Below are 25344 nucleotides of genomic sequence, written 5' to 3'. Positions count from 1 at the left end.
TTGTTGTAAGAGTGTGATAGACCATCTTATAGGTATCCAAGGAAAGAAACCAAAAGTGTGATCAGACTGCATTGGTTTAGAGCTGAAAAGTAAGAACTAAGGCTATTTATGTAAGTTCTCATGTATCTTAAAAGAAAGCTAGACAGAGAGCATCTATTGGCAGCTCTGCTGTGCTCTAATTCTTCAGTTCCTGTAATTAACCAGTTGTATTATTATGTTTGATTCGTTAAAAAATAGAGGAGGTTGCATAGGCTTTTCCGGCAGTTAAGAAATCTATCTATCTATCTGTCTGTCTATCTATCTATCTATCTATCTATCTATCTATCTATCTATCTATCCATCTATCTATCTTTCTATCCATCTATCTATCAATCATCTATCAATCCTTCTATTTATCTCTATACTTTGAGGGGCTCAAATCACTATTTCCCAGCTGCCAGGAGTGTAGGAAGTGCTGAGAATGTTGTCAGCTGATGGTTCACAGATGAAGGGTGGAGGTTTGCCCAAGGTGGCCACCAGTTCCAACTTTAAATTTATAATAAATATGGGGAAGGAGAAACAATCTTAGTGAGGGTTTCCATACACCATACACTTAGTGAGCATTTCCATACACTGATGGTCCAAGCATTCTGGGGCATAACTGACAAGATCAAGAACTTTCCTTGCTGAGCATACTCCTTGGCCCAAAAATGCTATTTAAACAAACATATCCCAAGGTACTAATGAAGGATGTGCACAGATGTTTGACTATTGAGATGTTTATTCAGTATTGTCAGTGAAGAAACCACTTAAGTATCCAATAGCACAACAGTTTGTTGAGTAGTGCATACTATGGAATATAACACAGCTGTTAGAAATGAGATGGTATCTGCTTTCTTGACATGAAAACTTATCTCAATAAAGGGCCAAGCAAAGGAGGCAGGTTATGAAACACATGTATAGCAGGTTCCTAGTTTTATTTGTTCAAATAATTTTATAAGTGCATAAGAAACACCTGGAGAATAATATGCCAAAATACTGATAGTGATTACCTCTGTGTAGTGGAGAGTAGGATTAGATAGGATTTTATTTCCTTTGGGCGTTGTGCATTTATTGAATGCCTTATAGAGAATACATGCTTACTGTGTTAGCAAAAGGCCAATAAAATTGTTTTTTTTAAAGAAATGCCTCCAATTGTCCACAATTATGAAATTTGTTGGTAAAATGCTGCAAGATAAGTTCTTTTTTTCTGATTAAAGTATCCCAACTGTCAAGTAATTCTCATTTCAGAGATGGAACCTCAACTTTCCTCTCCGTACATTTATATTTAACTCCTCTCACATGTATTTAGGCAAAGAAAATATTTAAGTGAAGAAAACAAATTTTTGGCACTCACATGAAGGCCATTTTTAAACTTGTCAAATTATTCTCAGGGTGGATGTCCTGGGAAGTGAGATGAGTGACATACCTCTCTTGTGGGTATAAAATACTTGAGCATTAGCCAACTAATTAGTACCTAACTCCTAATGGTACAGACAAACTCACTGTTTCTGGTGCTGCTTAAGAGGGTGTTGACAAGAAACATCATGATCATGAAATCAGGTAACCAAAAAACAGAAATTCAGACATTGTCTGCCTCTCCTTTTTATTTATTTTTCTTTATTATTATTTTTGTTTTTAGAGTTTCTAGCTAAAAACAGAGCTGAAGTCATTGTAAAAAAGACACATTATAATTTTCCATATGCTACTTCTCTAGATTTTTCAAAAAATCCCCTTTCATCACAAAAATCCTTCTGCAGACCATAAACACATAAAGATCTTTTAGACATTCATTTCACTACTGTTCCTTCTTAGAAGCATTATATTTTCGATCACATTTTAAAACATCAATAACATTGCAACAACAGACATCAAAAGGTAATAAAACATACTGTAAAAAAATTACGGGTTTTGTTTGAAATATGGCATTTATTTTACAATGCACATATTAGGTCGAATTGTAACAAGCATTATTTTCCCTACCCTCCTAGAGTATGCACACAGGTTACTCTGAATGCAATGCAATAAGCCTTTTCCACCAGAGGTTACTCTGAATGCAATGCAATAAGCCTTTTCCAAGAAAAGGCTTTAGCTTTGAGCTTTAACTCACCTTCTGTACCAAAGGGCAAACCTACCACTATGGCTTGTGATGGCTTACAAAGAAAAACTGAAGCATAGCCTTAAGAAAAATGCTGCAAGATGTGTCTATGAAGAGCACTGCAGTGAGTTGTTAGGGCAAGGGGCACATGGCCTTACATAGGCTGTCCCAGGCAATGCCCAGCCTCATCCTGTAAGGAAGTCGGAAGTCTCCGCTTTGGAAACTAGTTAGCTCACACTCTTTTCGGGTTTGTTCTCTTCTGGGCACTCCTAGTTTTAATGTTCTTCTTGGGACTGGGTGGTTTGGGAGCAGGAGGCTTTCCCTTTGGTTTGGGGGGATTACTACGACTGGTGCGCCCGGCTGTTTTCTTCTTGTCCTGAACTGTTCTCTGCTGTTCCTGCAGCCTCTCTTCCCACTGCTGAAAGGCAATTTGTAAACATAACTGTCAAATTATCTCACCCCTTTATGGCGCTCAGCTAATATGAAAATTAAGGCAAGTTTTTCACTGTAATATATTAATGATGGTAACAATTGTAATAGCTACCCTATGTCAAGCACTTATCATGTACCAGGTGACTTGGAAAGTGCTCAGTGTGTGATGAAGTTTCCATATGCATTCATTTCATTGAAACAACAGTCCTTCCAAATAGGCACCATTGACAGGGGCAGGAAACAAGCACAAAGAGGTTATTTGCAGGGCATAGGGCTGGTAAATGTCAGAGTCAGGATTCAAATTCACCCACTCTGACTCCAGAGCCTGAGGCCCTCACCCATGCACTTTTGACCACTAGCCCCATAATGCAACATTCCTACAGTGCAAAGCCTTCTAAAAAGGCTCTTATTTCATGGCTACTAGCATTAGTTTACCCCATGTCACTGGGAAGTCAGGGGTTTGTTCACTTCATTCTTCCACATCCAAAGGAAGACAGAGGCCCCTTCCACACCTAGTCATCCGCTAACGTGCTAGCTATCCAGAACCACTGGGAAATGAGTCATTCTGAAAAATCAAGTTTCTCTGATAGAAAAAAATTTATTCTTTAAATAGCTCAAGTAAGGAACAATAAAAAAGTGAGTCCACTTGAATTGACATCGCTTTATATTAACACAGATGTCCCTGCTTGGCTAGAGTCTATTTCATTCAGCCAAAAGTTTGACCACAGTCATCAGCTGGGTATTATTCAAGGCACTAGGAATGCAATGAAATGAAAAACATTGTCTCCACTGTGCTATGACACAATTCTAGTCTATTCTAAAATAATAAACTCATTATGGTATGTTGCTATCATGTGGTGATATTTGCAAATTCCTACTGAAGTATATCGGAAAATATGCTGCAAAAGTGAATGGTCCCCACAGCTATGATTATTGAAAGCTTTCCTCTCGGCAAGCTCAGGTTCTCACGGTCTGCTTGCCTTCATGTATTGATGCTTCTAATCTACTGTAGTCCTGGAAACCAGATAACCAATCTTGCTAGAATTTCCTGTCTAATAGAACTAAGCATGCTCCTGAGCAGCTCATGAGTTTTTAGCTCTGATTTAACACAATAGTGTTTGGTTCTCTTATTCAGAAGTGCACTGACTAGGGGAGGCTGTGTTCTAACTACATTCTCCATAACTCAATTGTTAATATATAATTTTCCCTTGCCTGGAACTATTTATTGGTGCAAACTAAGAGAGCATAGGCAATAGCAATATGTTTTGTGAACCTGTAAACACAAAATCTTCTGAATATATACGACATATTTTGCAGAGAAGGGATGCTTTAAAAATTTAAAACCAATTACCTGATGTCTTTAGATTGGTGTAATTTCACATCTCTGGGCAAAAAACTATTCTAACTCCTCTAATTGAATTATCAATATTTCTATGATGTTACCACAAAAATCATAGATTTGACTGCAAAACGATTACTTTTTGCATATAATTTTTGACAAAAGTCTTAAATTATTATAAATACAGGAAAAGATTCTGCTATGTATAGTGACAGGGTAAGTTTTAGTACTAGGTATTTCACCCCTTCTAATATATGTCAATTTTAATCTCAATGGATATTAAGTCTGCTCAAGTATCTCATGGTTCACTAAAACAACTACATGTAATAAAGAAACAAAAGGCTCATTTAACTTGGAAATAACCAGTACCTTAGTATTGAACACAACTAAATCACCTTTGAAGTTGAATGATAGATTCCTGGTAAAAAATACTGAGTGAGAATAGCTACACTCTTAACGGCCTATTCAAAAGACAAATACTGTTGCTATTGCTGGCTCTTGTGAGAGCTTGGAGATTAGAGAAAGGGAAGAATTCCCCAACTCTAAAGAAATCTGTTATGTGCACTTATATCCATCTTCACAGTGTTGTTCATGATACTTACTATGGATCTTTTACTAAGCTGATCTCTCCATTTTTCAACTAAGCAATTTTCAAGAAGCATCATCCTGAAAAAAAATTATCTTAGTAAACAGATTTTTATTACAAAAGTAAAAAGCTAAAAATACAGAAATTGTAAAAAATTTATTCAATAATCCTTTACCCCATAATCCACATATCCACGATTTATATTTTATTGGTGTTTCCTTTAATTCCTCCTTGTAACAATATTTATTATATTTATTAGATCACATTGTGTATTTAGATGATCTGCAGATCTGCAAATTTGCTTTTGTCATTATATGATCTAAATTTTCTGATGTAATTAGAATAATTTAAAAATATAATGTCAATAATATAATATTATGAATATGGATATCCATAATATATCTAGCCATTTCTTTATTGCTGAATTCCCCTTTTGCTTAGCTATGATTACCAGTGTTGCATTGAATAACCCTGTATACAGTAGTGTGCACTGGCTTATTATTTTCTTAGAACAGATTTTTAAAATAGAATAACTGAGTTAAAGGGTACGTATTTTTTTAAAAAGATTTTCAATGCATAGTGCCAAGTTGTTTTCAAAATGGTTGTACTTTCATCCAATTCACTAACATTAAGAATTAGGTGAAAATGGAATCTTATTTTTATTTGGATTTAGAATTAAGGAGATAATTTTTTAAATGTTTACTTACTATTTGTATTCTATTTGTATTACTATTTAACTTCTCTATATAAATTTCTGTACATATATTTCTATATCGTGGTCTCAATGTTTAAATATTAATTTTATGAACTCTTTAGTAAGATTACTATTTTTTCATAACTTTTGCAAGTATGTTTCTCAATTTTGATTTGCCTTTCTATCATTAGTTGTGATTTTTATGTGTATAATATTATGCAGTCAGATATGTTTATTGATATTTTTCCTTGTAATTTCTTACATGACTTTTATATTTACAAATTACTTTGCTTTTCAGATATAACATATTTAGTCGCCTAATTTTATCCTGTTTTTTTAAGTTCTTAGAATATTTATCTATTTAATCCATTTGAAAGTTATTGTAAAGTACAGTATAAAGTGAAAATAATGTATTATTTTTACAAATAAGAATATTTTCAACATTTACCAAATAATACATTCATTTTCTATTGACGTGCCATATTTCCTTCATAATGAAAAGCTGTATTTTATGCACTAAAACCTGTTTCAAGAGTTTTTCCTCTGCTTTATTTATCTTTACGTCTACTGTTGCATCACATGGTTTTAACAAGTGTAACTTTACACCACTTTTGCAGGTCTCATAAGGCAGATTTCCTCTCTTATTTTCACAATCGTCTTACATACCCTTACCAATTTATTAGAATCATTTGTGAGGACATAAATCCCAATTATCCAAAACTATTTTTACTGGGATGGATTATATTCCATTCATCTCTCCAGGTAGAATGTAATGACTAACAACCTGGTATCCCCAACTGGATCTCTAGCACTGCAGCAGATGCAAACACCTTGGTAGAGATGAGTCCAGAATCACTGATTGCTTCTTTAGGGAGACAAGATATATGCAGAATCTGGCTTTAAAACCAAGAACTCAAGGTGATATCCATGTTGTAAGGAGGGCACCCAAGTACTGATAGAATACAGAAAAGTGGAGTTAGTTCCCAAAGATGTTTTTGGTTTCTATTCAGAGGAATAGTCTTAGGTTATATCTAGAAGAAACAGATGAGCATTAACAGCAGAGAATGGGAGGGATGGCTTGTTATGTAAAACTGAGTGATTTTGCTGGAGAAGTATACTGCATCAACTTATGGGGCCCAACATGGAGGCTGGGCTCAAGAGTTTGACTTTATATTGCAAGTAATGTACCAATATCCAAAAAAAGTAAGAAAGAAAGAAAGAGAGGCCAGGGAGACAAATACACCCAGCTAGAATTTGTGTGTATGTGTATGAGTGTGTGTGAAGCATATATTTATTTGTTTATACGTTGCCTTGTGATGATTTGAATTGAGAATCACATATTCGATTCAGAAATCACCTTAAAGTGTGTGTGTGTGTGTGTTTGTGTGCAATACTCTATCAAATATTATGAAGTGTTTATATGGAAAACATGTGGAACTATAGTCTCAAATGCCTACTTACTTGATCTGTAAGCTATTAAAGTAGCCTTAAAAATTCAGTATTTGCCACTCTAAAATTGTTTGAATGATTTGGAAAGGATTGTTCTTCCTTAAAATAATTGACTTGCCTATAAATTTTGAAATCACTTAATGAATTTTGAAATGGATTTTTAAAGACTCTATTCAAATACTCATATTTTGATTTTTCCTTCATTCTATGAAGAATTAATTGATAGTTAGAATATATGCTATTCAGACAGAGGCATCTGTTAAACTAATTTTTTTAAAAAACCCTTTGGCATATTTTTGTTATATTTTTAAACCATGACTGCTAACTGAGATTGAGGTTTTTCTAACAGTGTGCATACAGTTCCCTCTGCTTCTTTGTGCCTACCTTGAGCGCCACTCGTAACACATGATGAGAACATCTTGATGGGGCAGGATGTGTGGACACTGGCAAGAAGAATTTGTAATGAGCGGGACTTGAGTTCGAGGGATGGGTGATGAGGACTTGAAGATCTCTTTTACATCCACCACCGTTGTGACCTCATTGCAGCCACTCCTCTGCACAGCTTTTATTTTGGCATGAATAACTGCAATTTAAAAATAGATAAAAGTGTTGTTGAAGGTTTTGGGGAAAAACTAGGGATGGTGTATTCATGCCAACTTCTGAGCCTCTCTTAAAGAATCACTCCTGTAATTATGGTTATGTCCAAGTGGCCTGAGTGCAGGCAAACAGCCCACACAGTCATATGCTAAATGGATGGTGTCCTATATTGTCAACATTGTCTTAAATGTTCCGGGGCATACTGCAAGATGGGAAAGCAAGCTGAAAAGCAGGTTTTAGTCTTTCTCTGCCTTTAGGTCAGTAAAAAATTCACAGAAACATGTATTTGTATTCTTCCCTGTGGTGACTTGAAGTAGGGATCATATATTTTCAGATTGGAAGTCATCTTAAGGTTTGCATTTCTTCAATCACTCATCTGATGCTTGAACTTCTTCTGTTTTACAGAGATAGTTATTAGTCATAACATTTTTGAACTGGAGGGAGTCTCTGAGGACTACTGTTCTCAATCTTTTAATTTCACAGACTGACAAAGTAGACTCATGGTGAGCAGAGATAGAACTGTTATTACAGATGGCTGTTAATGTCACCGTCTCTGACCAAGTTTTAAATGCTGGTTTCTGTGGTCTCTTGCTATTACTGCCTCCCATACAGTTGTAATCAGCCTAATATGGCTCTGTCTTGGATTCCATTTCAGGAAGCCAGTTTATGAAGACACCAAAGGACTTGAATACAAAATGGTTTCTTCATCAAGGTCATTCCAAGGCCATAACACCCCAGAGAATGACATGATAGTGAAACTCAGATTAGTATCTCAGGCTGGATCTTGGCAGAGGAGGGACTAAGGAAATCAGATTAGGTTGGTATCTACATAGAGCAGGCTTTAAGAAAAAAAGCTACAGGAAAAGATAAACTACTTTTTGTTGTTGCTGAATTACCCACATTGGCTAAATATGATTCTTAAATCTGATAGCTTTGTAAGAGCTTTTTTTTTTCAAATTTTTATATTTCTGTGATCCTCCTACTTTCATGTCTGATATATATCCTAAAGTTTCTTACTGATATAAAATTTCAGTCTGCAAGATGAAAACTAAGTCAGCAAACAAAATAAGCATTTCCCCTAAAACCACTTTATGTCATTTCAGCAGAAATAATTTAAGGCATGCAATGAAATATAAAGTAGGCAGCCCAAACAGACATTTTTAAAATGTCTGCCTTTTACATTTCTTTTTGAATTGAAAAAGAACATATGTTAATTAAATTTACTTTCAGATGACAATAGTGAAATTAGAATTACTTAAAACATTTCAAATTTCATGATTGACTTATTCATGGAAGAAAATGCTGAATGGTTCTTTCAAGTAAGAGAGAGGAGGGCATTTAAACTAGTTCGATAGTGTAACCATAGGATTTTGTGATTAACATTTTTTCACAATTTATTTAAGATGTTAAATATTTGTAGCTAGTCACAAGTAAAAGGATATGCAGGCAGATCTTAATTGTCTGGGCTTATGGGCCTTAATTCTCTGACTCTGAGATAATCAGATCCATGGATCATTCTCCCATTCTTCCTGCAGCAGTAAAACCTCAGGAAGAGAACAGGTGGGGTGTGCCATCAGGGCTGATAAGCACTTCTTACCAAGACTAGGAGGATCAAGATGTCAAATTTTCAATCTGATGCATGTAATTGTTATCTCCTGGGTCATTTCCTTTGTTTGCACTTGATTTATCCAGAAAAGCAAGACATTTTTTAGTTGTTATTGTGCCATATATTAATAGAATTCACATGATCAACTGGAAAAATAGTCAACCTTTTGTTTTCTTTACTTTGTGACTAGCTTTCATGAGAGCAACCTTATTGAGATTCCAGCTTTGTAATGAACCAAGTCTCAAAAGTAAATGGCTTTAACAGATGACTTACCATAGCTGTAGTTTTTGCTGAGATATGTTGCCAAAGTTGGCTTCACCTTTTTACACTTGCATCGATCTAAAAAAGGCAAAAGAGGCAGAAAGTTGGAAAGAGTACAGAAATCACTCTGGAGAGGAGAAGTAGAGGGAACATCCACGAAGAAGGAACTCACCGGGGCTTAGGCGTTTACAGTCAACATCAAGAGGCCTTTCCTGCACCATCATGTCTGGTGTGATGTCTATCCACTTAACATCTGAAACACAAACAGGGCCACATGGGCGTTGTTGGTGATTTGGTCTGTTCACCCAGCTGGTATAAGGAGCCCTCTGAAGATATAAACTAAGACAGTATCGCAAAAGAATAGTACTTAATGGTAAAAATGGGCCAGGCGAGGTGGCTCACGTCTGTAATCCCAGCACTTTGGGAGGCCGAGGAGGGCAGATCACCTGAGGTCAGGAGTTTGAGACCAGTCTGGCCAATATGGTGAAACCCCATCTCTACTAAAAATACAAAAATCAGCCAGGCATGGTGGTGGACACCTGTAATCCCAGCTACTCGAGAGGCTGAGGCAGGAGAATCGCTTGAACCCGGGAGGCGAAGGTTGCAGTGAGCTGAGATTGTGCCATTGCACTCCAGCCTGGGCAACAGAGTAGGCTCCGTCTCAAAAAAACAAAACAAAACAAAACAAAAAATATTTATATATAGTAAAAATGGCATGTGATTGTTGACTTCTCCTTTCATAATGATAACCAGGGCTTAGGAAAGAAATCCTCTGGGGGAATATTTGCCTATCCAAGCACAAATTGATGTGAATGTATATCCATTTAACTTCACTGGTATATACAACCAAACTGGATAAATCACATCGTTCTCTCCCAAAGTCATATTTAAATGTTGATTTTCCAAGTTAACAGTTTATATTAATCAAAATAACCAAAATATTTCCAAATCCCTACCTCATATCTTGCAGTGCAGAAACAGTTCACAGGTATATAACCAAAACCAAGCATAACCCTCTATTATTCATATAATTTAAACAATAAATATGTTTTCTTTCCTAAAACTCTAAATTACAGAGGAATTTCCATTTACCCTGTTCACTTAACCACTCCTCCTTCATGTTTAGGGCAATGCTCTGGGGTATAACTTCAGAGATTCCAGCACAGCAATATCATAGTCTGGTTAAATGTGGGGTAACCTGGGTCAGATAAAGCCTGGATAAAAGAATGCAAAAATATTCCTAGGTTTCATTTCAAGAAGTGAATTTAAACCTCTCCTTCTTCTTAGAAAAGCAGTCAAATGACCAAAGAAAAAAGAAGGAAGTGGAAGCAGAGATGGGGCTAACTAAAATGCCACAGTAGTTGGCTCCGGGTCAATGACCATGAAACAGACCTCACAATTTTCCAGGGAAACTGCAATTACAAATCTCACTCCTGGTGGGAAGCAATGACCATTACTGCTTTTTCAGAAAAAAAAACTTTTTAAGAAGTAGCACTAAATGGAGTGAGTATTGGCACCTGCCTGGTGAGATTATTTTGGGCATTAAATGAGTGAATAACATGTAATGTGTTTAACACTTGCTCAGACACCTAGCAACACCTGTTTACTGCTATTATCATTTCTGTTATTACTATAAACGCAAACATCATCGAAGGCTCCCTTTGTAAGCAGAATCTTTTTTTTTTTCTTTGTGGGGTGCAGTGCTCTTCGCTAGCTCCTAAAATTCCTATGGGAGAAACCAGACTTTTTCTCAAGAAAATGTTTCCCCCCGTTCTTTCCCACCTCCTACAAGCCTCAGACGCCCCTGGCAGCCTTAGGTGTGGCCGCGCAGTTCTCAAGTGGCAGCCACAGCCCCGGGCGCCTCCTCGCCTCCCTCCATCCTTCCTACGGCCTCACCCTCCGGGAGGTCCGTGACGATGGCTTCAGGCGAGATGCACACGCCACGGTCATAGACGGGCAGCTCGTCGCAGGCCAGGCTTTCGGGCCAGCTGTGGTTGTACATCTTCATGAGCGGCTCGCAGTCGTCGCGCGCGCGTTGGCACACCGACTTGCACGGCTTGATGGGGTCGTGCAGGAACTCCAGGGTGCAAATGGGCGCGTACATGGCACAGAGGAAGAAGCGCAGCACGGCGCTGCAGTTCACGTCCACCAGCTCCTCGTACTGCTCGATGGCCAGGATGGCGTTCTCCTGCGTGCTGTGGTGCAGGTGGTTGGGCATCCGCGTGATGTTCCAGGGCATGTGCCGGCACATAGGGATGCGCACCGCCTCGCAGGGCGCGCCGCGCACGCCCAGCGCCAGGTGCAGCCACAGGCATAGCGCCACCAGGATGGAGAGGAACATGGCACTGCCCTCCCGCGCTGCGAGCCCGGCAGACAGAAAGCGCCCTTCTCTTCCTGCCACCCTCGTCTTTCTCTGTCCCTTCGCCGAGGAAGAAATCCTCTGGGGCGCAGGAGAGTTTCTTCCCCCCAACTCCAGTCGGAAGCAAAGCGGGGCCGCGGGATCCGGCCGCGGAGCTCCGCCGTCTGGCACACAGGGCACGAGCAGCGCCAGCTCTCAGCCTTCGGGGCGCGAACCCGCCCGGGCAGCTCCAGTCCCGGACTCCGCAGCTCGGAGCGCAGCCAGCCACGGCCATTGCGGGACCCTATTTATCCCGACACCTCCCCTGACGTGGGCTCGGAACGCTCCCTTGGCAGCTGCAGCCGCGGCGCGGGCTCCCCCTCGGCCGCCCCACCCCCAGGCCCCTCGGTGCAGAAGCGGTGACATCATCCCCTCTGGGCCGCAGCCCAGGGCTGGAAGCCTGCTTTCCCCCTAAAGTCCCTCCTTTTTAGTCTGGCCAGTCTTTTTTCTTCGAACCAAGAAAAAGAACCTCTGGCAGTTGTTTTCGACACCGGATACAAGAGGGTGCGGGAGAGAATTTCAAGAGAGAAAAAGACACTCTTTGGCTGAAAACTGAACTTTGCTCCCTCTGCCTTAGAGTTTTTCCAAGTATGGAGTTGGGGGGAAATGGGAGCTTCTGCTGCCCTCTAATTCTGAAATATGTTTGCTTTCTCCGGTAGGGGGCATGAGGAGCGCTGAGGACAGTTGGGACCCTGTCCTGCGAGGCAGGCGAGAGTGCAGTGAATGTCAGAACAGGAGGGACACATTGTATAAATCACTCCCACTCCGCCCTTAGTTGTGTGGAGTGTGGTTTGTTGTTGTTGTTGCTAGTAGACAGTTTGGGCCGAAATTTTTCCAGTATAACACTTGGTTTGTTTCTGCTCCAGGAAGTTAACAGAACTGGGGGAAGGTGTGCTAGCATCTTCCAGCTTGAGAAATGTCTTCTAACATTTCCTCTTCCTTCTAACTCCCTGTTCCCCTCTCCAGCATTGGTGGAACCCAGGAGAAAACATTGGGCACCACAATCTGAAAGGTCTCCCCGGCTCTGATCCTTCATGCCAAAGGATTTCCACCTCAGCAGCCTAAAATCTTGATTTTTGATGTGCTCAGAGACTGTTGCTTGAGTTGAGTAAGAAGCTGTGTACTATGGGATGCAAGTATGTATGTTTTGCTTTCACTTTTATCTTACTTGCATTAGGAAGAGGTAGTAAGTCCAGTTGCTGGCTCAGCTATCTACAGAAAAGGGAGGCTTTATTTATATAAGATTGATGTATATCAATCTTCAGGTGCTAAGACTTCTGGTATATGCTATTTATTAGGGCATCAGCAATATGGAAACATGTTCTCTGAATGTTAATCTTTAAAAACATAGTTTAACTTGAATTTAAGGCACATGGTTTTTCTCTCCAAAGCTTAAACCTACACAATTAGTTTAGTTTTGACTGAGGATTAAAACTAAAGACTAAGGATTAAAACAGCTGAGGAAACAACAAGCGCAAGTGACATCTATTGGGAATTTACAATGGTCAAGGTATGAAGCTAAGAACTTTAAATGCATTATCTTACTTTTTAGGGAACATGAATTAAACATAGTAAGTGAAAAGGATAAATGAGACAAATACATTTCAGGATTCATCCAAAGAGTCTGGTTCTTATTTAGGGGAAGCCCAGGGTGTTCTTACACTGCCAAGCCCCTCTAGAAAGGTAATCTAGTTCCTATAGAACAGGTCTCCACCTCCAAAGATGCCAAGCCAGGCTAGTAAAATATCACACGAGGAGGAAAGCCCAGATGACATCTCAAGCCATTTCTAGCAGTAAATTCCAATGAGTCTAAACCCTTCACTGAGTGAAAAAGATTTTCAGCTGGAGTTCCTACCAGGGGAGCAAGAGAAAGAGTTGAACTACCCTACACTTTTCCTATGAGTCTGAACAGGGCAAACTTGGAGAGGGCTCAAATTTCTACAGCCAGTTTGAACCTGCTGCATCTGTTTAACTATGTAAGTACCAAGTCACAAAGTCTCATGGGCTTCCCTGATGTTCTCTGAGGCATGCCCTTTAAGAAAAGGTAAGAGGAAATGAAGAGCCCTTCTTTCTAAATCTCTATGCCTGCCCCATTCGGCCCATTGGTAGTGTCTCTCGTGGTTCTACAGACAGGGGGCAGCAGGGAAGGATGCATCAGGAAAACCTGTCAACTGTCCCTCCTCTTCGGGACCTCCAGGGAGGCTGTGATTCTAGAACACCCTACTTCAGCATTCAGTCCATTCTTTCCATGCCTTACATTTATTTAACAAGGCTCGGGAAGTTGCCTTATTCAGTGGCTTCTCTCTGGTGACTCCTTTTGGTCTCCTCAAGTGCTGTTCTTTGCCCATCCTTTAAATGTCTGGAGCTCTCAGGGGGCTCCATCCTAATCCTTCTTCTCACACTCAACACTCCCCTGAACTCCAGCTTTTCTCACCCCCGACACTTAGGACATTTGGGGCCAGATAATTTTCTCTTCATTTGGGAGTGGGGAGGTGGCTGTACTGCGCATTGTAGGAAGTTTGGTAGCATCCTTGGCCTCTACCCACAAAATGTCAGCGGTAGCCTCCTCCCCATCTACATTGTGATCATCAAAAATGTCTCCAGATATTGCCAAATGTTTCTTTGCTGGGGAGGGGGATGCGGAATTGCCCCAGGAACCACTGTTCTACTTTTTGGCTTCATTTACCACCTGTGTACCTATGGCTTCCTAATCCAAAAGCTCTGCTGGTTTCCAGAAGTATTTATCCAGCTGTCCCTTGGATATTTCCACCTTAATATTCCACAGTCAGCTCAAGATCAACCAATCCTAAAATGAATTGATCATCTATCCTCACTCAGGACTGGACTCCCAGTGGCCCAAACCAGAAACCTCTCTCTCTGAGTTGAAATGCTTCTCTACAGCTCCCAACTGTCTTCCACCCTTTCCATGACCACTCCCGCTGCCTTAGCTGAGTCAGGATCATCTCTTTCCAGGATGATAACAGTAGCTTCCTCCTCTCCCTGCCTTTCCTCTGGCCCTACCCCTTCTGTTGTCTAAGTGGGCTTTCTAAAGCATATGCCTGATGATGCTCCTCCCTAGCTTTACATTGATTGATAGTTCCCACAGTCCTCAATATCAATGACAAATTCCTTAAAATGAGTGCTATGGCTTCAGAGTACTCGTCTACCTTGTTCTTGAACCCCAGCATTATTCTTTTCTTGTCCTTATGCCCTTCATTCAGGAATATTATCTTCCACTTTCACCTGGCTCAGTCTGAATCATCCTTGAAATGCAGTTCAAATGGAAAGACACTATACATTCTTTTAGTTCCTTTCTTTTTTCTTGATTTCATATTTTATCACTATATTTTTAGAGACAGGGTCTCGCCATGTCACCCACGCTGGACGGAGTGCAGTGGCATGATCATAGCTCACTGCAACCTCTAACTCCTGGGCTCAAGTGATCCTCCCACTTCAGCCTCCGGAGTAGCTGGGACTACAGGTGTGTGAGCCACGCTCATTCCATATTATAGATCCTAACATTACATAAATATAAACCCAATTAACCTTGTTCTTGAAGAAGCGAAACCCCCCAGATACCCAAACCACTCGGCTGGTGGTATTTCCAGGCGATGGGAGGAGCAGTCTCACTGCAATGTGACCTTGAGGCAATGTCCGTGAGTCCTAGGCCCAATGCAAGGGGCTGTCTGCTAGTCTCCTAGACTCTTCACTGGAAATGGGGGCTGAGAAGCGGCCGTGATGAATAGCTAGTATCATTTCTTCAGGAAAAGACTCGTCTTTCCATTTTTAATTTGGAGGAAGAAGTTTGCAATTTTATCGAGGGGCAATGTACGCGGGGCAAACTTTTGCACAGCAAACGCAGCAGCTCTGCTTTTCCTATCTTGACCTTGAACTTGCCCCTCCGTGTGTGATTACCTGTTGAACACTGAAGTTAGCGGAGAAACAAAGTTCTTAGCACAGTCTCCCCCCATCCCCCCTCTTAAAACACGATGCCTCCCAGGATGCTAGTGGCACCACTGCCACTGCATTTCCTGTTGGCAGCAGTGAGCAGTGAAAACCCGAAGCGGCAGCAGGCAGTGGCCCAGGCAGAAATAGCTCCCGCACGATTCACTGGAGCCTTCCCACGGCCCTGGTTCCGGCTACCGGGACTCGCGCGTCCGGATCGCAAAAGCGGCAGAGGCCACCGAAGGGACAGGAAGCACCTTGGTCCAGACCACACTCCCCGCACAGTGCGGAAAGAGCCGGCAGGAGCCACTCTGATCCCGGACGCCTCAGCGCCCCCTTGGGCTCAGGCTTGCCCTCGGGCCGGAGAAGGCTGACCGCGATGCCAGGACGCGCTCCTCTCCGCACCATCCCGGGCGCCCTGGGCGCCTGGCTGCTGGGCGGCCTCTGGGCCTGGACCCTGTGCAGCCTGTGCAGCCTGGGGGCGGTGGGAGCCCCGCGCCCGTGCCAGGCGCCGCAGCAGTGGGAGGGGCGCCAGGTTATGTACCAGCAAAGTAGCGGGCGCAACAGCCGCGCCCTGCTCTCCTACGACGGGCTCAACCAGCGCGTGCGGGTGCTGGACGAGAGGAAGGCGCTGATCCCCTGCAAGAGGTACAGGTCACCGGCCCACGGGGCGGGAGTAGGGAGCCGCGCGGGCCCCGGGAGGGCGAGGTCGCAGGGGCCTGCGCCCTGTAACTCTTTCCGGCCCCTTGCAGCTCCTCCCTTCTCCCAGAGAGATCCTTCGCAAGGAGGGTCGCTTGGGGATAGCATGGTCGGGGGCTGGGAGGGGAGCTGCGCCCACCGAGGGTGGCCTGCTGGCGGGGGACTCAGTAACACCCAGCGAGGCGGTGGCAGGTAAAGAAGGGACCCATCCAGGGCGGGATCGAGCTGCAGAGCGCCCCATGCCCAGGTTCGCCCCTGTTCTCACGCTGCTGAGTCAGGCTCCGGGCTCATGGAGCCCCCTGCAGTCTAGGGCGTGTCTTCTGCGCTATCTCATTTCTTTCTAGAGCCATCTGCGAGAGAGGCACGCAGAATATGTATTTTCTAAGAAATACTTTTTGTATTTTAAAAGAATATGGCAAGGCTACAAACGGTATGGGAAATTGATAAAAAGAAAATTTCACCCACAAACTTATCAAATTGTTACAGCATTAAAATTTCGGTCTACTCCCTTTAAGTTTTTTTATTTTAAAGCAAATTTTACATGCTATGATCAAAAGCCATATGTTATCTGAATCTTTTTTAACTTAACATTGTCCCTTATATGTTCTTATTTGCCATTTTATTAGCCGGCCTCTTATTTTTAATGGCTGCACAGTATTCCTTACAGGGGCAAAGCTGTAAGTTTCTTTTAAGCATTGGTCTGATCATTCACCTTTTCACATCTGTTGTGACAAAGGAAACCCTTTTTTTAAGACGTCATCTCGCTTGTGGCCCCTTTAAGACCTGATTTCTAATTTGGGATCACCACCTGTCTCCCTTCCAGAGCCCTGCCATTCCCCCTAAGTGTGTTCCTCTCACTGGCCTCTCTTTATGGCATTTGCATCATTAGGAGTTGCAAACTGAATTTCCATGGTTTGAAACTCTAATGGACTGTAAGATCTATAGCAAAAGGGCACCATTAGTTTATAGAACAAAACCAAACTTGATAATACCATTTATTCTAAAAGCATTTGTTCAAGTATTAGGTGACTTGAAGAAAGTATGGAAAGGGCAGACCCTTTCAAACAATATCAAGGATGCAAAATAATGCATTATGAAATGCAGCACAGAGCAGCACAGTCATCATGGTGGACTGGGAATTGATTTGAAGTCTTTCAGGAACATGAATATTTTCAGTAGGGTCTTGAAGGGCACAGTAATAATAATAACAACTAACTGTTGAATACTTACTATATATGAGGCATGACACTGAGGACTTTACATATATTATATAACTTAGTTTAAATCTCACAATAACTTGACAGTATAGGTTTTATGATCTCCATTTTACAGACAATAACTCTGAGGTCTAGGGAGATTAAGCAACTTTCTTAAGATGACACAGCTAATACTTGAGGAAGCTGGTGGGTTCTGACGCCTATGGTATAGCAGGTTCACATTCATTCATTTATTTAACAAGCGTTTGTTCATGTTAGGCACTGTGTATAAATAGAGTGGTTCCTGGCTTTCAGGGAGGTCAGAGTCTGGAGGTGAAGTCACATAAATAAAAAAAATTCCCATACAGTGGGATGAGGGGTGAGAGCTGGGGTGTGATGAGAAGAACTCAGTTGGGCACCTAACCCAGGCTTCCTGGAGGAGCTGAAATGAGAGTGAGTTCCAAAACACCTGTACAGGTTTCCCAGGGAGATGTGGAGAGACTGCTGGTCCAGGGGGATGCAGGTGTATCCATGCCTGGTATGTGTGTGCCATCCTGGAGTGTATAGAGCTGAGTAAATTCCAAAAACCACAGACCACTCACTATTACGGCTGAAGCACAGGACATGGTGAAGGGTCATACTGAAGGAGTTTTAAACTGTGGAATTTGTGATTGGATTATATAAAGATCACTGAATGTGTCCTTAAGGATGCATTCCCAAGATGTGGACACAAAATGGAGCAATGTGGAGCAAGGGTAGAAGTGAGAACACAACCTTGGAGATTTTCATAGTGGTCCAGGTGAGACATGGGTAGTAGCAATGGAAATGGTGAGCAAGGGGCAAGTGAATGCATCAGGGAAGTATTGAAGAGGTTCAATTAAGGAACATGTAAATGATTGGACGGGTTGTGGCAGGCATGGTGAGGGAGAGGAAAACGTTAAAGAGGCCCCCATTTTTGGCTTGTGAAGCTAATGGTACTGATGGCGTAGGGTAGATGGTGATGCTGTTCTTTGCAACAGGGCTTGACTTTGTGCACTTCTAATTAAGGGTGGATTGGTATCCTATGTAATTTTATGTGAAGACTTGTACAGTAGTGGCGCACTGATGAATAGTCATATTGAAGATGGACTGGGATGGCCGAGAGCACACTGCTGATGCAGAGGAGTGTGTCAAAGAGAAGGATAAGGGTTCATCTCTCCAAAGGTAGTATTTTTTTTACAATTAAAAAAATTAGACTTTAGAGTCAGACAAATCTGGATCTGAATCCAGACTCTGAATATGGGTCTTTGGGTAAGTTACTAAAGCTTTCTGAGTCTCAGTATCCTCATTTACAAAATTGAATACTTATAATGCCTAATTTATTGGATTATTATGGGAATTAAATGAGCTCAAGTGTATAAAACATATAGTACGATGTCTGGTAGTACACACAAGATGCTCTGTTCATGGCCAAGGTTGGTCCCATCGCTACCACTATCATCATTATCCTGGTAAAGTTACCATAGCCCAGAGACTTGCTGCCAGCCCTTTGGGCTCAGAAGCTTGATCCAGCAGCACACACAGACCCTTCCTTTGGGAACAACCTTCGAGTAAGGAAACTCAAATGCTAAACCTTCTACTTCAATGAGTTTTATTGCTGGCATGAGGACCAGGATTCTCAAATCCACCAGACTAGGTCATTCTCTCCCTGTAGTCAGAACTATGTGGGGAGCCAAATTATCATCAGGCAGTTGTGAGCAAAGAGTTGGAGCAAATTCATTGAGCAAACATCTAACGATTGCCTGCCCTAGGTTAGGCTGTATGCTCAATGTGGAGTTTTCCATCATGAATAAGACAGGCCAGCCTGGGGTGAGGTTTAATGGTAATCAGGCAAAGGAAAAGTGATGCATTCATTTTCACAGTAGAGATGACTTGGTGGTGGTTCTGTGCTACCCCAACTGTGCTGCTCCTGACCCCTTCCACTCAGAATGGACCCTTGGTGAGTACTGCTCAAGTCTGTCTGAGCAATCCTTCTTTCATGACTCCATGACTGACTAATATAGCCTTTAGATGTGTGTTTTATACCTTTAGTGGAGTCACAGCCAACTCTTGCTGGCCTAGAAGCATTTTTGTCCCTTTGTGGTGATTTCTCATTCCTCTGCCCTAATCCAATAGGTGCTGGTTTCACAGTTAAACTTCTAAAAGACATTATTTTCCCTTTCTTTCCGAGTTCTTGGCAAGGTCCTTTCTCACAGTCACATCGCTGGCCCTAAGTCAGATGTGGAAAAGAATGTTTAATGCATAAACACATTTTTAAGCTCTTTAAGTGTAGATTTGTTGGAACAAACTCAGAAACTTTTTCAGGTATTAACAGCCTGGCCAAGCAACCAGATGTTATTTGAAGAAAATATGGATGAGTTGTCTCTTCATATTTATGAGTAAGTTGAGAAGTAAGTTTTAGAATTGGATCAACTTCTTAAGATTTTCATTTTGCATCCAGATAGTTATGGAAAATCCCATTGATAGTTACTGTGGAATGACTAGGATTTTCCAGGCTGTCTTTTCCCTGAGATGATGGAAAAGATTAAACAACTTTACAAGCTTCAGATAAGACAAGCCTGAGCAGCAAATGGGAAATATTAGTAATTGATACCATTTTATTTTCTAATTTCAGCTGTCTTTTACGACTCCTTGATTAAATTCACAAGTATTTATTTGAAAGACTGAAGGAAAATCAAGAAGATGATTTTCATATTTCAGGCAACATGTTGAACTTTATAGGAGTAGCAACATTGATACACAATGAACCCTCTCAGGCCACCAGTAACTTAAGGCTCCCCCTTACAAAATGGTGGCTTGGGTGTTGGAATCAATGAAGCTCTTAATGCAGAGTGAGCAGAGAGGCAGTAAAACAATATGCATGGAATATTATTTCATCACCAGTCCTACATGTTCTATTAAGGATTTGTATTTGTAAAACATGAAAAATATGTCACAAATGGGGCAGCAGGTGGATTCTTATTCAAATTCTGATTAATTCATGTCTGCTTCTCTTGATTCTCCCAGAGCATATTATTTCTTGGAGAAGAGAATAGCATTAACCTTCTCTTTTTTAAATAGAGAATCAGCCTTCTGTAGTGGAGAGAGCAGGGGCATTCATGTTAGACCATGATGGAGTGACAACCATGGCTTCTAATCCTGCCTTCACCCCGATAAGGTCCTCAACATTGCAGAACCTCTGTGTTTTTCATCTTTTAATTTAATCTGAATGATGCCTACAATGTTGATACTAAATCACTTTTAGGCTTTCATTTGTTAAATGCTAGGTACAGATAGTATTAAATAATATCCTGAAGGCACCAATTGTACTTTTATTATATCAGGCAGATTCACTGTTTCTGATGCAATGAACTTGACACAGATTTTAAATTTTTTCTCAACCTGTCCCATTGTGTAGACAAATTAATTCAAAGTTCTTTTTCTTCCTTCTCTTTTTCATATAAGCCTGTGCTTACGAGTAGAAAGAGAAGAGGCTACCTTGAAATGCCTCGGGCCCAAACTCAGAAGGCTCTGCACTCAACTGAGCCTCCCTTTCTACTGAGAATGGAATAATGTTGCTTATAGGGGCATTGGTCCAAGTATCAGCTGTGGATGATTAATTCCCAGGGCTGCTATCACCTAAGGTAACTTCAGTAATCTTATGTGTTTGGAAAGGAGGATGAGGATTATTTTTCAAATACATAATTTTGTTTTATTTTGAAACAATCTCACACCTACAGAAAAGTTGCAATTATAATACAAAGAGCTTCCCCCTCGCCTGAACTGTTTGATAGTAAGTTGCCGAACTGACATACCCACGATCCCCAAATGCTTCAGTGTATTTCCTCCCAGCAAGGACATTCTCCTGCATAACCACAATACAACCATAAAAGTCAGGAGATTAACACCAGTTCATTTTGACCATCTGAAATTCAGTGTCATTCATGTTTTGCCAGTTGTTCTTTGTATGTTCTTCATAGCAAAAAAAAAAAAAAAAAAAAAAGATTTAAATGCAAGCATTACACTTAAGTGTGGTGTCTCTGTGGTCACTTTCTGTCTGGAATAGTTCCTAGGTCTTCCTTGCACTTTAGTACTTTTAAAGATTGCAGGCCAGTTATTTTGTAGAATGTTCCTTGATTTGGGTTTGTCTGATGTTTCCTCATAATTAGATTCATGTTGCTTACCTTTGGCAGGAATATCAGGGATAATACTCTGTTCCAATTGCATCCTGATGTTCACTTTGATCACCTGATTGACTGTTGTCTGCCAGCCTTCTTCACTGTGAAATGATACATTTTTTCTTTTTAATTAGTAAGATTTGGTAGGGAAATATTTTAAAACCATGTATATATCCCATTCTTCATTAATCTTCTGAATTATACTTTATTTGTATCAGTGTGGACTCAAGCCTTCTAATTTTGTTCTATTTGCTCTCATTGTTTACTTTGCTGTTCATAATGTCCTAGATTTGGCCAGTGGAAGCCTCTTCAGATTGGTTTCTATGTTCTTTTGATGTGTTTGGGAACTTCCTTGGTTTCCGGCACAGCAAGATATTTCAAGATCATCTATACCTTTCCTGCCCCAGTCTTAGGATAAACCATTTTTCAAGAAGCCCTGGTTACTTTTCCTGGAGAATAATATGTGGGAGTCAGGACCTGTGCTCTGGTCATGCTCAGTGCTATCAGGTGGCACTGCTACCAGGTCCTCTCAATGGACAAAACAAGGGGTGTTAAGTTTGAATACACCCATCCCTCCCCACACACACTCATACATATATACACATTTACATCTATATTTATTTCTGAACCTCCAGTTCTAATCCATACATAGGTGTTTAAACTGATGACTTCATTCTAATCCAACACTACATGGTTCATTCTAGTTTTTTTTCCCTTTCATTTTTGCTACTCCCTTCTCAGACAGTGAGAAAACTGGCTTACTATTCAATTGCAGTAGGTAACCAGTCATGTATCATTACACTGTCTCCTTCACACATGGGCTCTGCACTCCAGGCCAGCCCATGTAGAAGCCTATCTTCCTTGGTCCTACCTAGTGGCTTTAGTCTAAATTGTTCAAGAGAAAGGAGTAGGTCAAATTATATTCTTAACATATGTTTGTATTGCTTTGGGCTTCTCAGTATGTCATCATTACAAATCCTCAGAGGGTGTTTCTGTGTGACTGGGGGAGGCAGACTAATATAAAGTGCTCAATAAATCTATTTGATCATGAATCTTGTCTCGCATGGATTGGATTGGATTTTCATTTTAAGAAATCATGACTTTGTGAATATTAAGAGCATGACTTCTCCTTTGACCTTTACTCCATCATTTCGGTCTCAGATGGCTGGAGATAGCATATTCTTTTGTGAGCTGAGGAAGTCTTGACTGCTTGTGGCCTCCTGATTCTCAAAGAATAAACCATACTGATTTGCAGTACTTGAGTTTCACAATATTTGAGTTTTTCTTCAAGAAACAGATTTTCTTGGAAGCACACAAATTTTGATTTAAGGGACTTAATTCAGTGGGTCTATAGACCCCAGATTTCAGAGAATTAATGCTGAGATGGGGAGGGAGAAGCAGGCACTGGGGAAAAAAGATCCAAAGAAGATAAGCCCAGGAGAGTAAGGAGGCTGATGGAATGTAAGACTAATTTACAAATGGAAGCCAGAGGTGGTCACTATACTGCTTTGAAAACATCTTTACTTTCTCCAATAACCTTGAGCTGTTTCTTCCTGATTCTGACCTTGAGGATGGTGGTCAGGGGCAAAGTGCCCAAAGATCTGAAAATATTCCACCAATTAGTGGTTTGTTTTTCCTGGAATAAATATGATAGTCTTAGATTTCACCAATTCCAGTAAAAAATTTCTATTTTCCCCCTTAACATTTTCTTTTATTTTACCCATCTTTAAACAACAACAAAAAAATCTTCTCTTGATCTTACCAGCTGAAATCTCATTCTCCTCTTCTATTTAAAACAAATCTCATGCTAACTACAATTTTTGTACTCCCATGCTCTCTTGAACACCCTCCAATCACTTTTGTCACCATTCTATTGAAAATATTCTGGTCAAAAGCAAGAAGCTCTACATTACTAGTCAACTAATCTTTGATCAGTCCTCATCTTATTGTAGATTAATTCCCCAATCTTGATGCACTTTCTTCACTTGGCTTTCAACATGCTCATCTTCTGGTTTTCCTCCTCCCACCTTATTTCCTCTCCTCAAGCCTTTTTGCTCTTTCTGCTTTTCTCTGGACTGCTAATAGTGTACTCTCCCAGGGCTCAGGTTCTCATCTCTTTACATTCCTACCTATACTCTAATTTTGATATATACTGAATCTGACCATGCCTCTACTGTTATTCTGGTCCAAACCTTTATTATGTCTTGGCTGGATGTTTATGATAGCCTACTAACAGGTCTCCCCACTTCGGACCTTGCTCCCTTTAGTCTGTTCTCCACATAGAAACCCCAGGGGTTCTCTTGAAAATATGTCATGCCACTCCTTGGCTCAGGATCTGCTCCCCAGCCTTTTCCCTACCTTATCTTTGTCACCAGCTCACTCATTGTAGACCTGGCCTCAGCACGCTGACCCCATTGGCACTTGAATCATTCCCTCTGCCTAGAAAGCCTTTTTCCTAAGAAGCTGCATGACCTACTCCCAAATTAAACTGTTTCTCTGCTCAACATTCTCAGTGCCCCGTCACTGCTTTATATTAATATATCTAAGGCACTTATGACTATCTGGCAGAGTGTTTAATATTAAAGTTTGTTCCTGCATCTCCCCCACCTTCCCTTATGCACAGTAAGGCTCCATAAGGCCAGAGGTTTTGTATGGTTGTTGCTGTATCTCTAACTCCTCAGAACACTCTACATTCTTTTCAACGTACTATGTGGGACCTAAACGAATACTTGTCCCATATGAAAGGAACTGTGTTCTGATGTCGGAGGAGGCGATTCCCAAGCTCCATTTTCTAACTGCTAAGAGCAGGGCCTGACTAATTTTTATTTTTTTTGAATCAGTGAATGAGGGAAATGAATAACTGATAATATACATTCATTGTAGAAGGATATCTAAATAATAGATACGTATTTTCTTTCCTTTTTTCCTTATAATTAAATTTCTTAGACAATAAAATGATAGATTTATGTAATGGTTTCATGGTTTTTCATTTATATGTTATGTTATACCTCTTTTATGTTAAGAATGATTTTTGACATCGAATTACACTGCAGTGTTTTGAAAACTTTTCCAGTAGGGTTGAAGTGGAGGGCACACCACAACCTCCAGAGAGTGGATGCCCCAAACTCCTTTCGCCCATGAGCCACTCCCCAACTGCCCTCTCATCAAACACTGTCTTCAGTGTCTCTCTTGTGCCTCAATTTCAATTTTGGGGAATTTCACCCAATGTGGGCATTTGAGATTTATTTCTAAAGCATCCACAGTTTCTCAGAAGCAGTGCCTTTTTGAGTCGGGAGGCCATCTGAAGAGGAATCAGATCCTTAGCAGGGTGCCTAAGTTACCCTCAGGCCCCCCAGAGAAAGGAGAAACTCTTGGGATGATGGCTTCCCTAAAGAAGGCAACTTCTCCTGGAGGAAAAGGATACAATGCCTTGGATGACTCCTGCCTGCTCACAGAAGGCTGCTTTTGTTGTGGCTTAAAGTTAGATCTTCTGGTAGAGTTCTATAACGTGGGCCCTGCCGATAAGTAACAGCCAAAAGCTCACCTCGGAAGAGGCACCAGAGTCACAGCCCCAGCTCTCTCAGGGAAAACGCTGCTCCAGAGCATCTCAGAAGCCACCAGGGAAGACAGTGGCAGATGGGAAGCCGGTGGTGCAGGGCCAAGGGCACAGCTCTGCCTGACGCAGCATTGTCAGCAATAGGTAACATATAACTTATGAGGAGTATCTGTGGCACCATGCACCCCCAGGCTCATTGCCATGGCATCTGGGAGCAGGCATGGTGGATGCAAGGCCCTTCCAGGTTGCTTGAAAATACTTGCAAGGGAGACTG

At 41.2% G+C, this 25344-nt stretch overlaps 2 protein-coding genes across 2 annotated transcripts in view; one reads left to right on the top strand and one right to left on the bottom strand.

The window, feature by feature from the left end:
- Positions 1 to 1607: 1607 nt before the first annotated feature.
- Positions 1608 to 11880, bottom strand: SFRP4 (secreted frizzled related protein 4). The gene is made up of 6 exons (XM_054496901.2): positions 10977 to 11880; positions 9253 to 9333; positions 9093 to 9158; positions 7001 to 7199; positions 4490 to 4553; positions 1608 to 2534 (listed from the first exon to the last, which is right to left on the bottom strand). The coding sequence occupies exons 1-6, from the start codon at positions 11419 to 11421 to the stop codon at positions 2349 to 2351; spliced, it is 1041 nt and encodes a 346-aa protein (XP_054352876.1). The 5' UTR covers positions 11422 to 11880; the 3' UTR covers positions 1608 to 2348.
- A 3587-nt stretch (positions 11881 to 15467) lies between these two features.
- The window catches only part of EPDR1 (ependymin related 1), a 32016-nt gene continuing 22139 nt past the window's right edge, over positions 15468 to 25344 (top strand). The window contains 2 exon segments of the mRNA XM_054496694.1: positions 15468 to 15534; positions 15537 to 16071. Coding sequence (XP_054352669.1) covers positions 15468 to 15534; positions 15537 to 16071 — 602 coding nt within the window.

Source organism: Pongo pygmaeus, chromosome 6 (assembly GCF_028885625.2).
Source record: "Pongo pygmaeus isolate AG05252 chromosome 6, NHGRI_mPonPyg2-v2.0_pri, whole genome shotgun sequence".
Classification (NCBI taxonomy): Eukaryota; Metazoa; Chordata; class Mammalia; order Primates; family Hominidae; genus Pongo; species Pongo pygmaeus.
This window is presented reverse-complemented; position numbering and strand designations above follow the sequence as displayed.

Bases quoted from the DNA above. Each gene is read 5' to 3' on its own strand.
- SFRP4 (XM_054496901.2), bottom strand. From the start codon at position 11,421: ATGTTCCTCTCCATCCTGGTGGCGCTATGCCTGTGGCTGCACCTGGCG. The intron at 9,334-10,976 runs GTGAGGCCGTAG...TTTGTGTTTCAG, and splicing joins CGTCACGGACCTCCCGGAGG to ATGTTAAGTGGATAGACATC. The intron at 4,554-7,000 runs GTAGGCACAAAG...ATTTTTTTTCAG, and splicing joins TGTTACGAGTGGCGCTCAAG to GATGATGCTTCTTGAAAATT.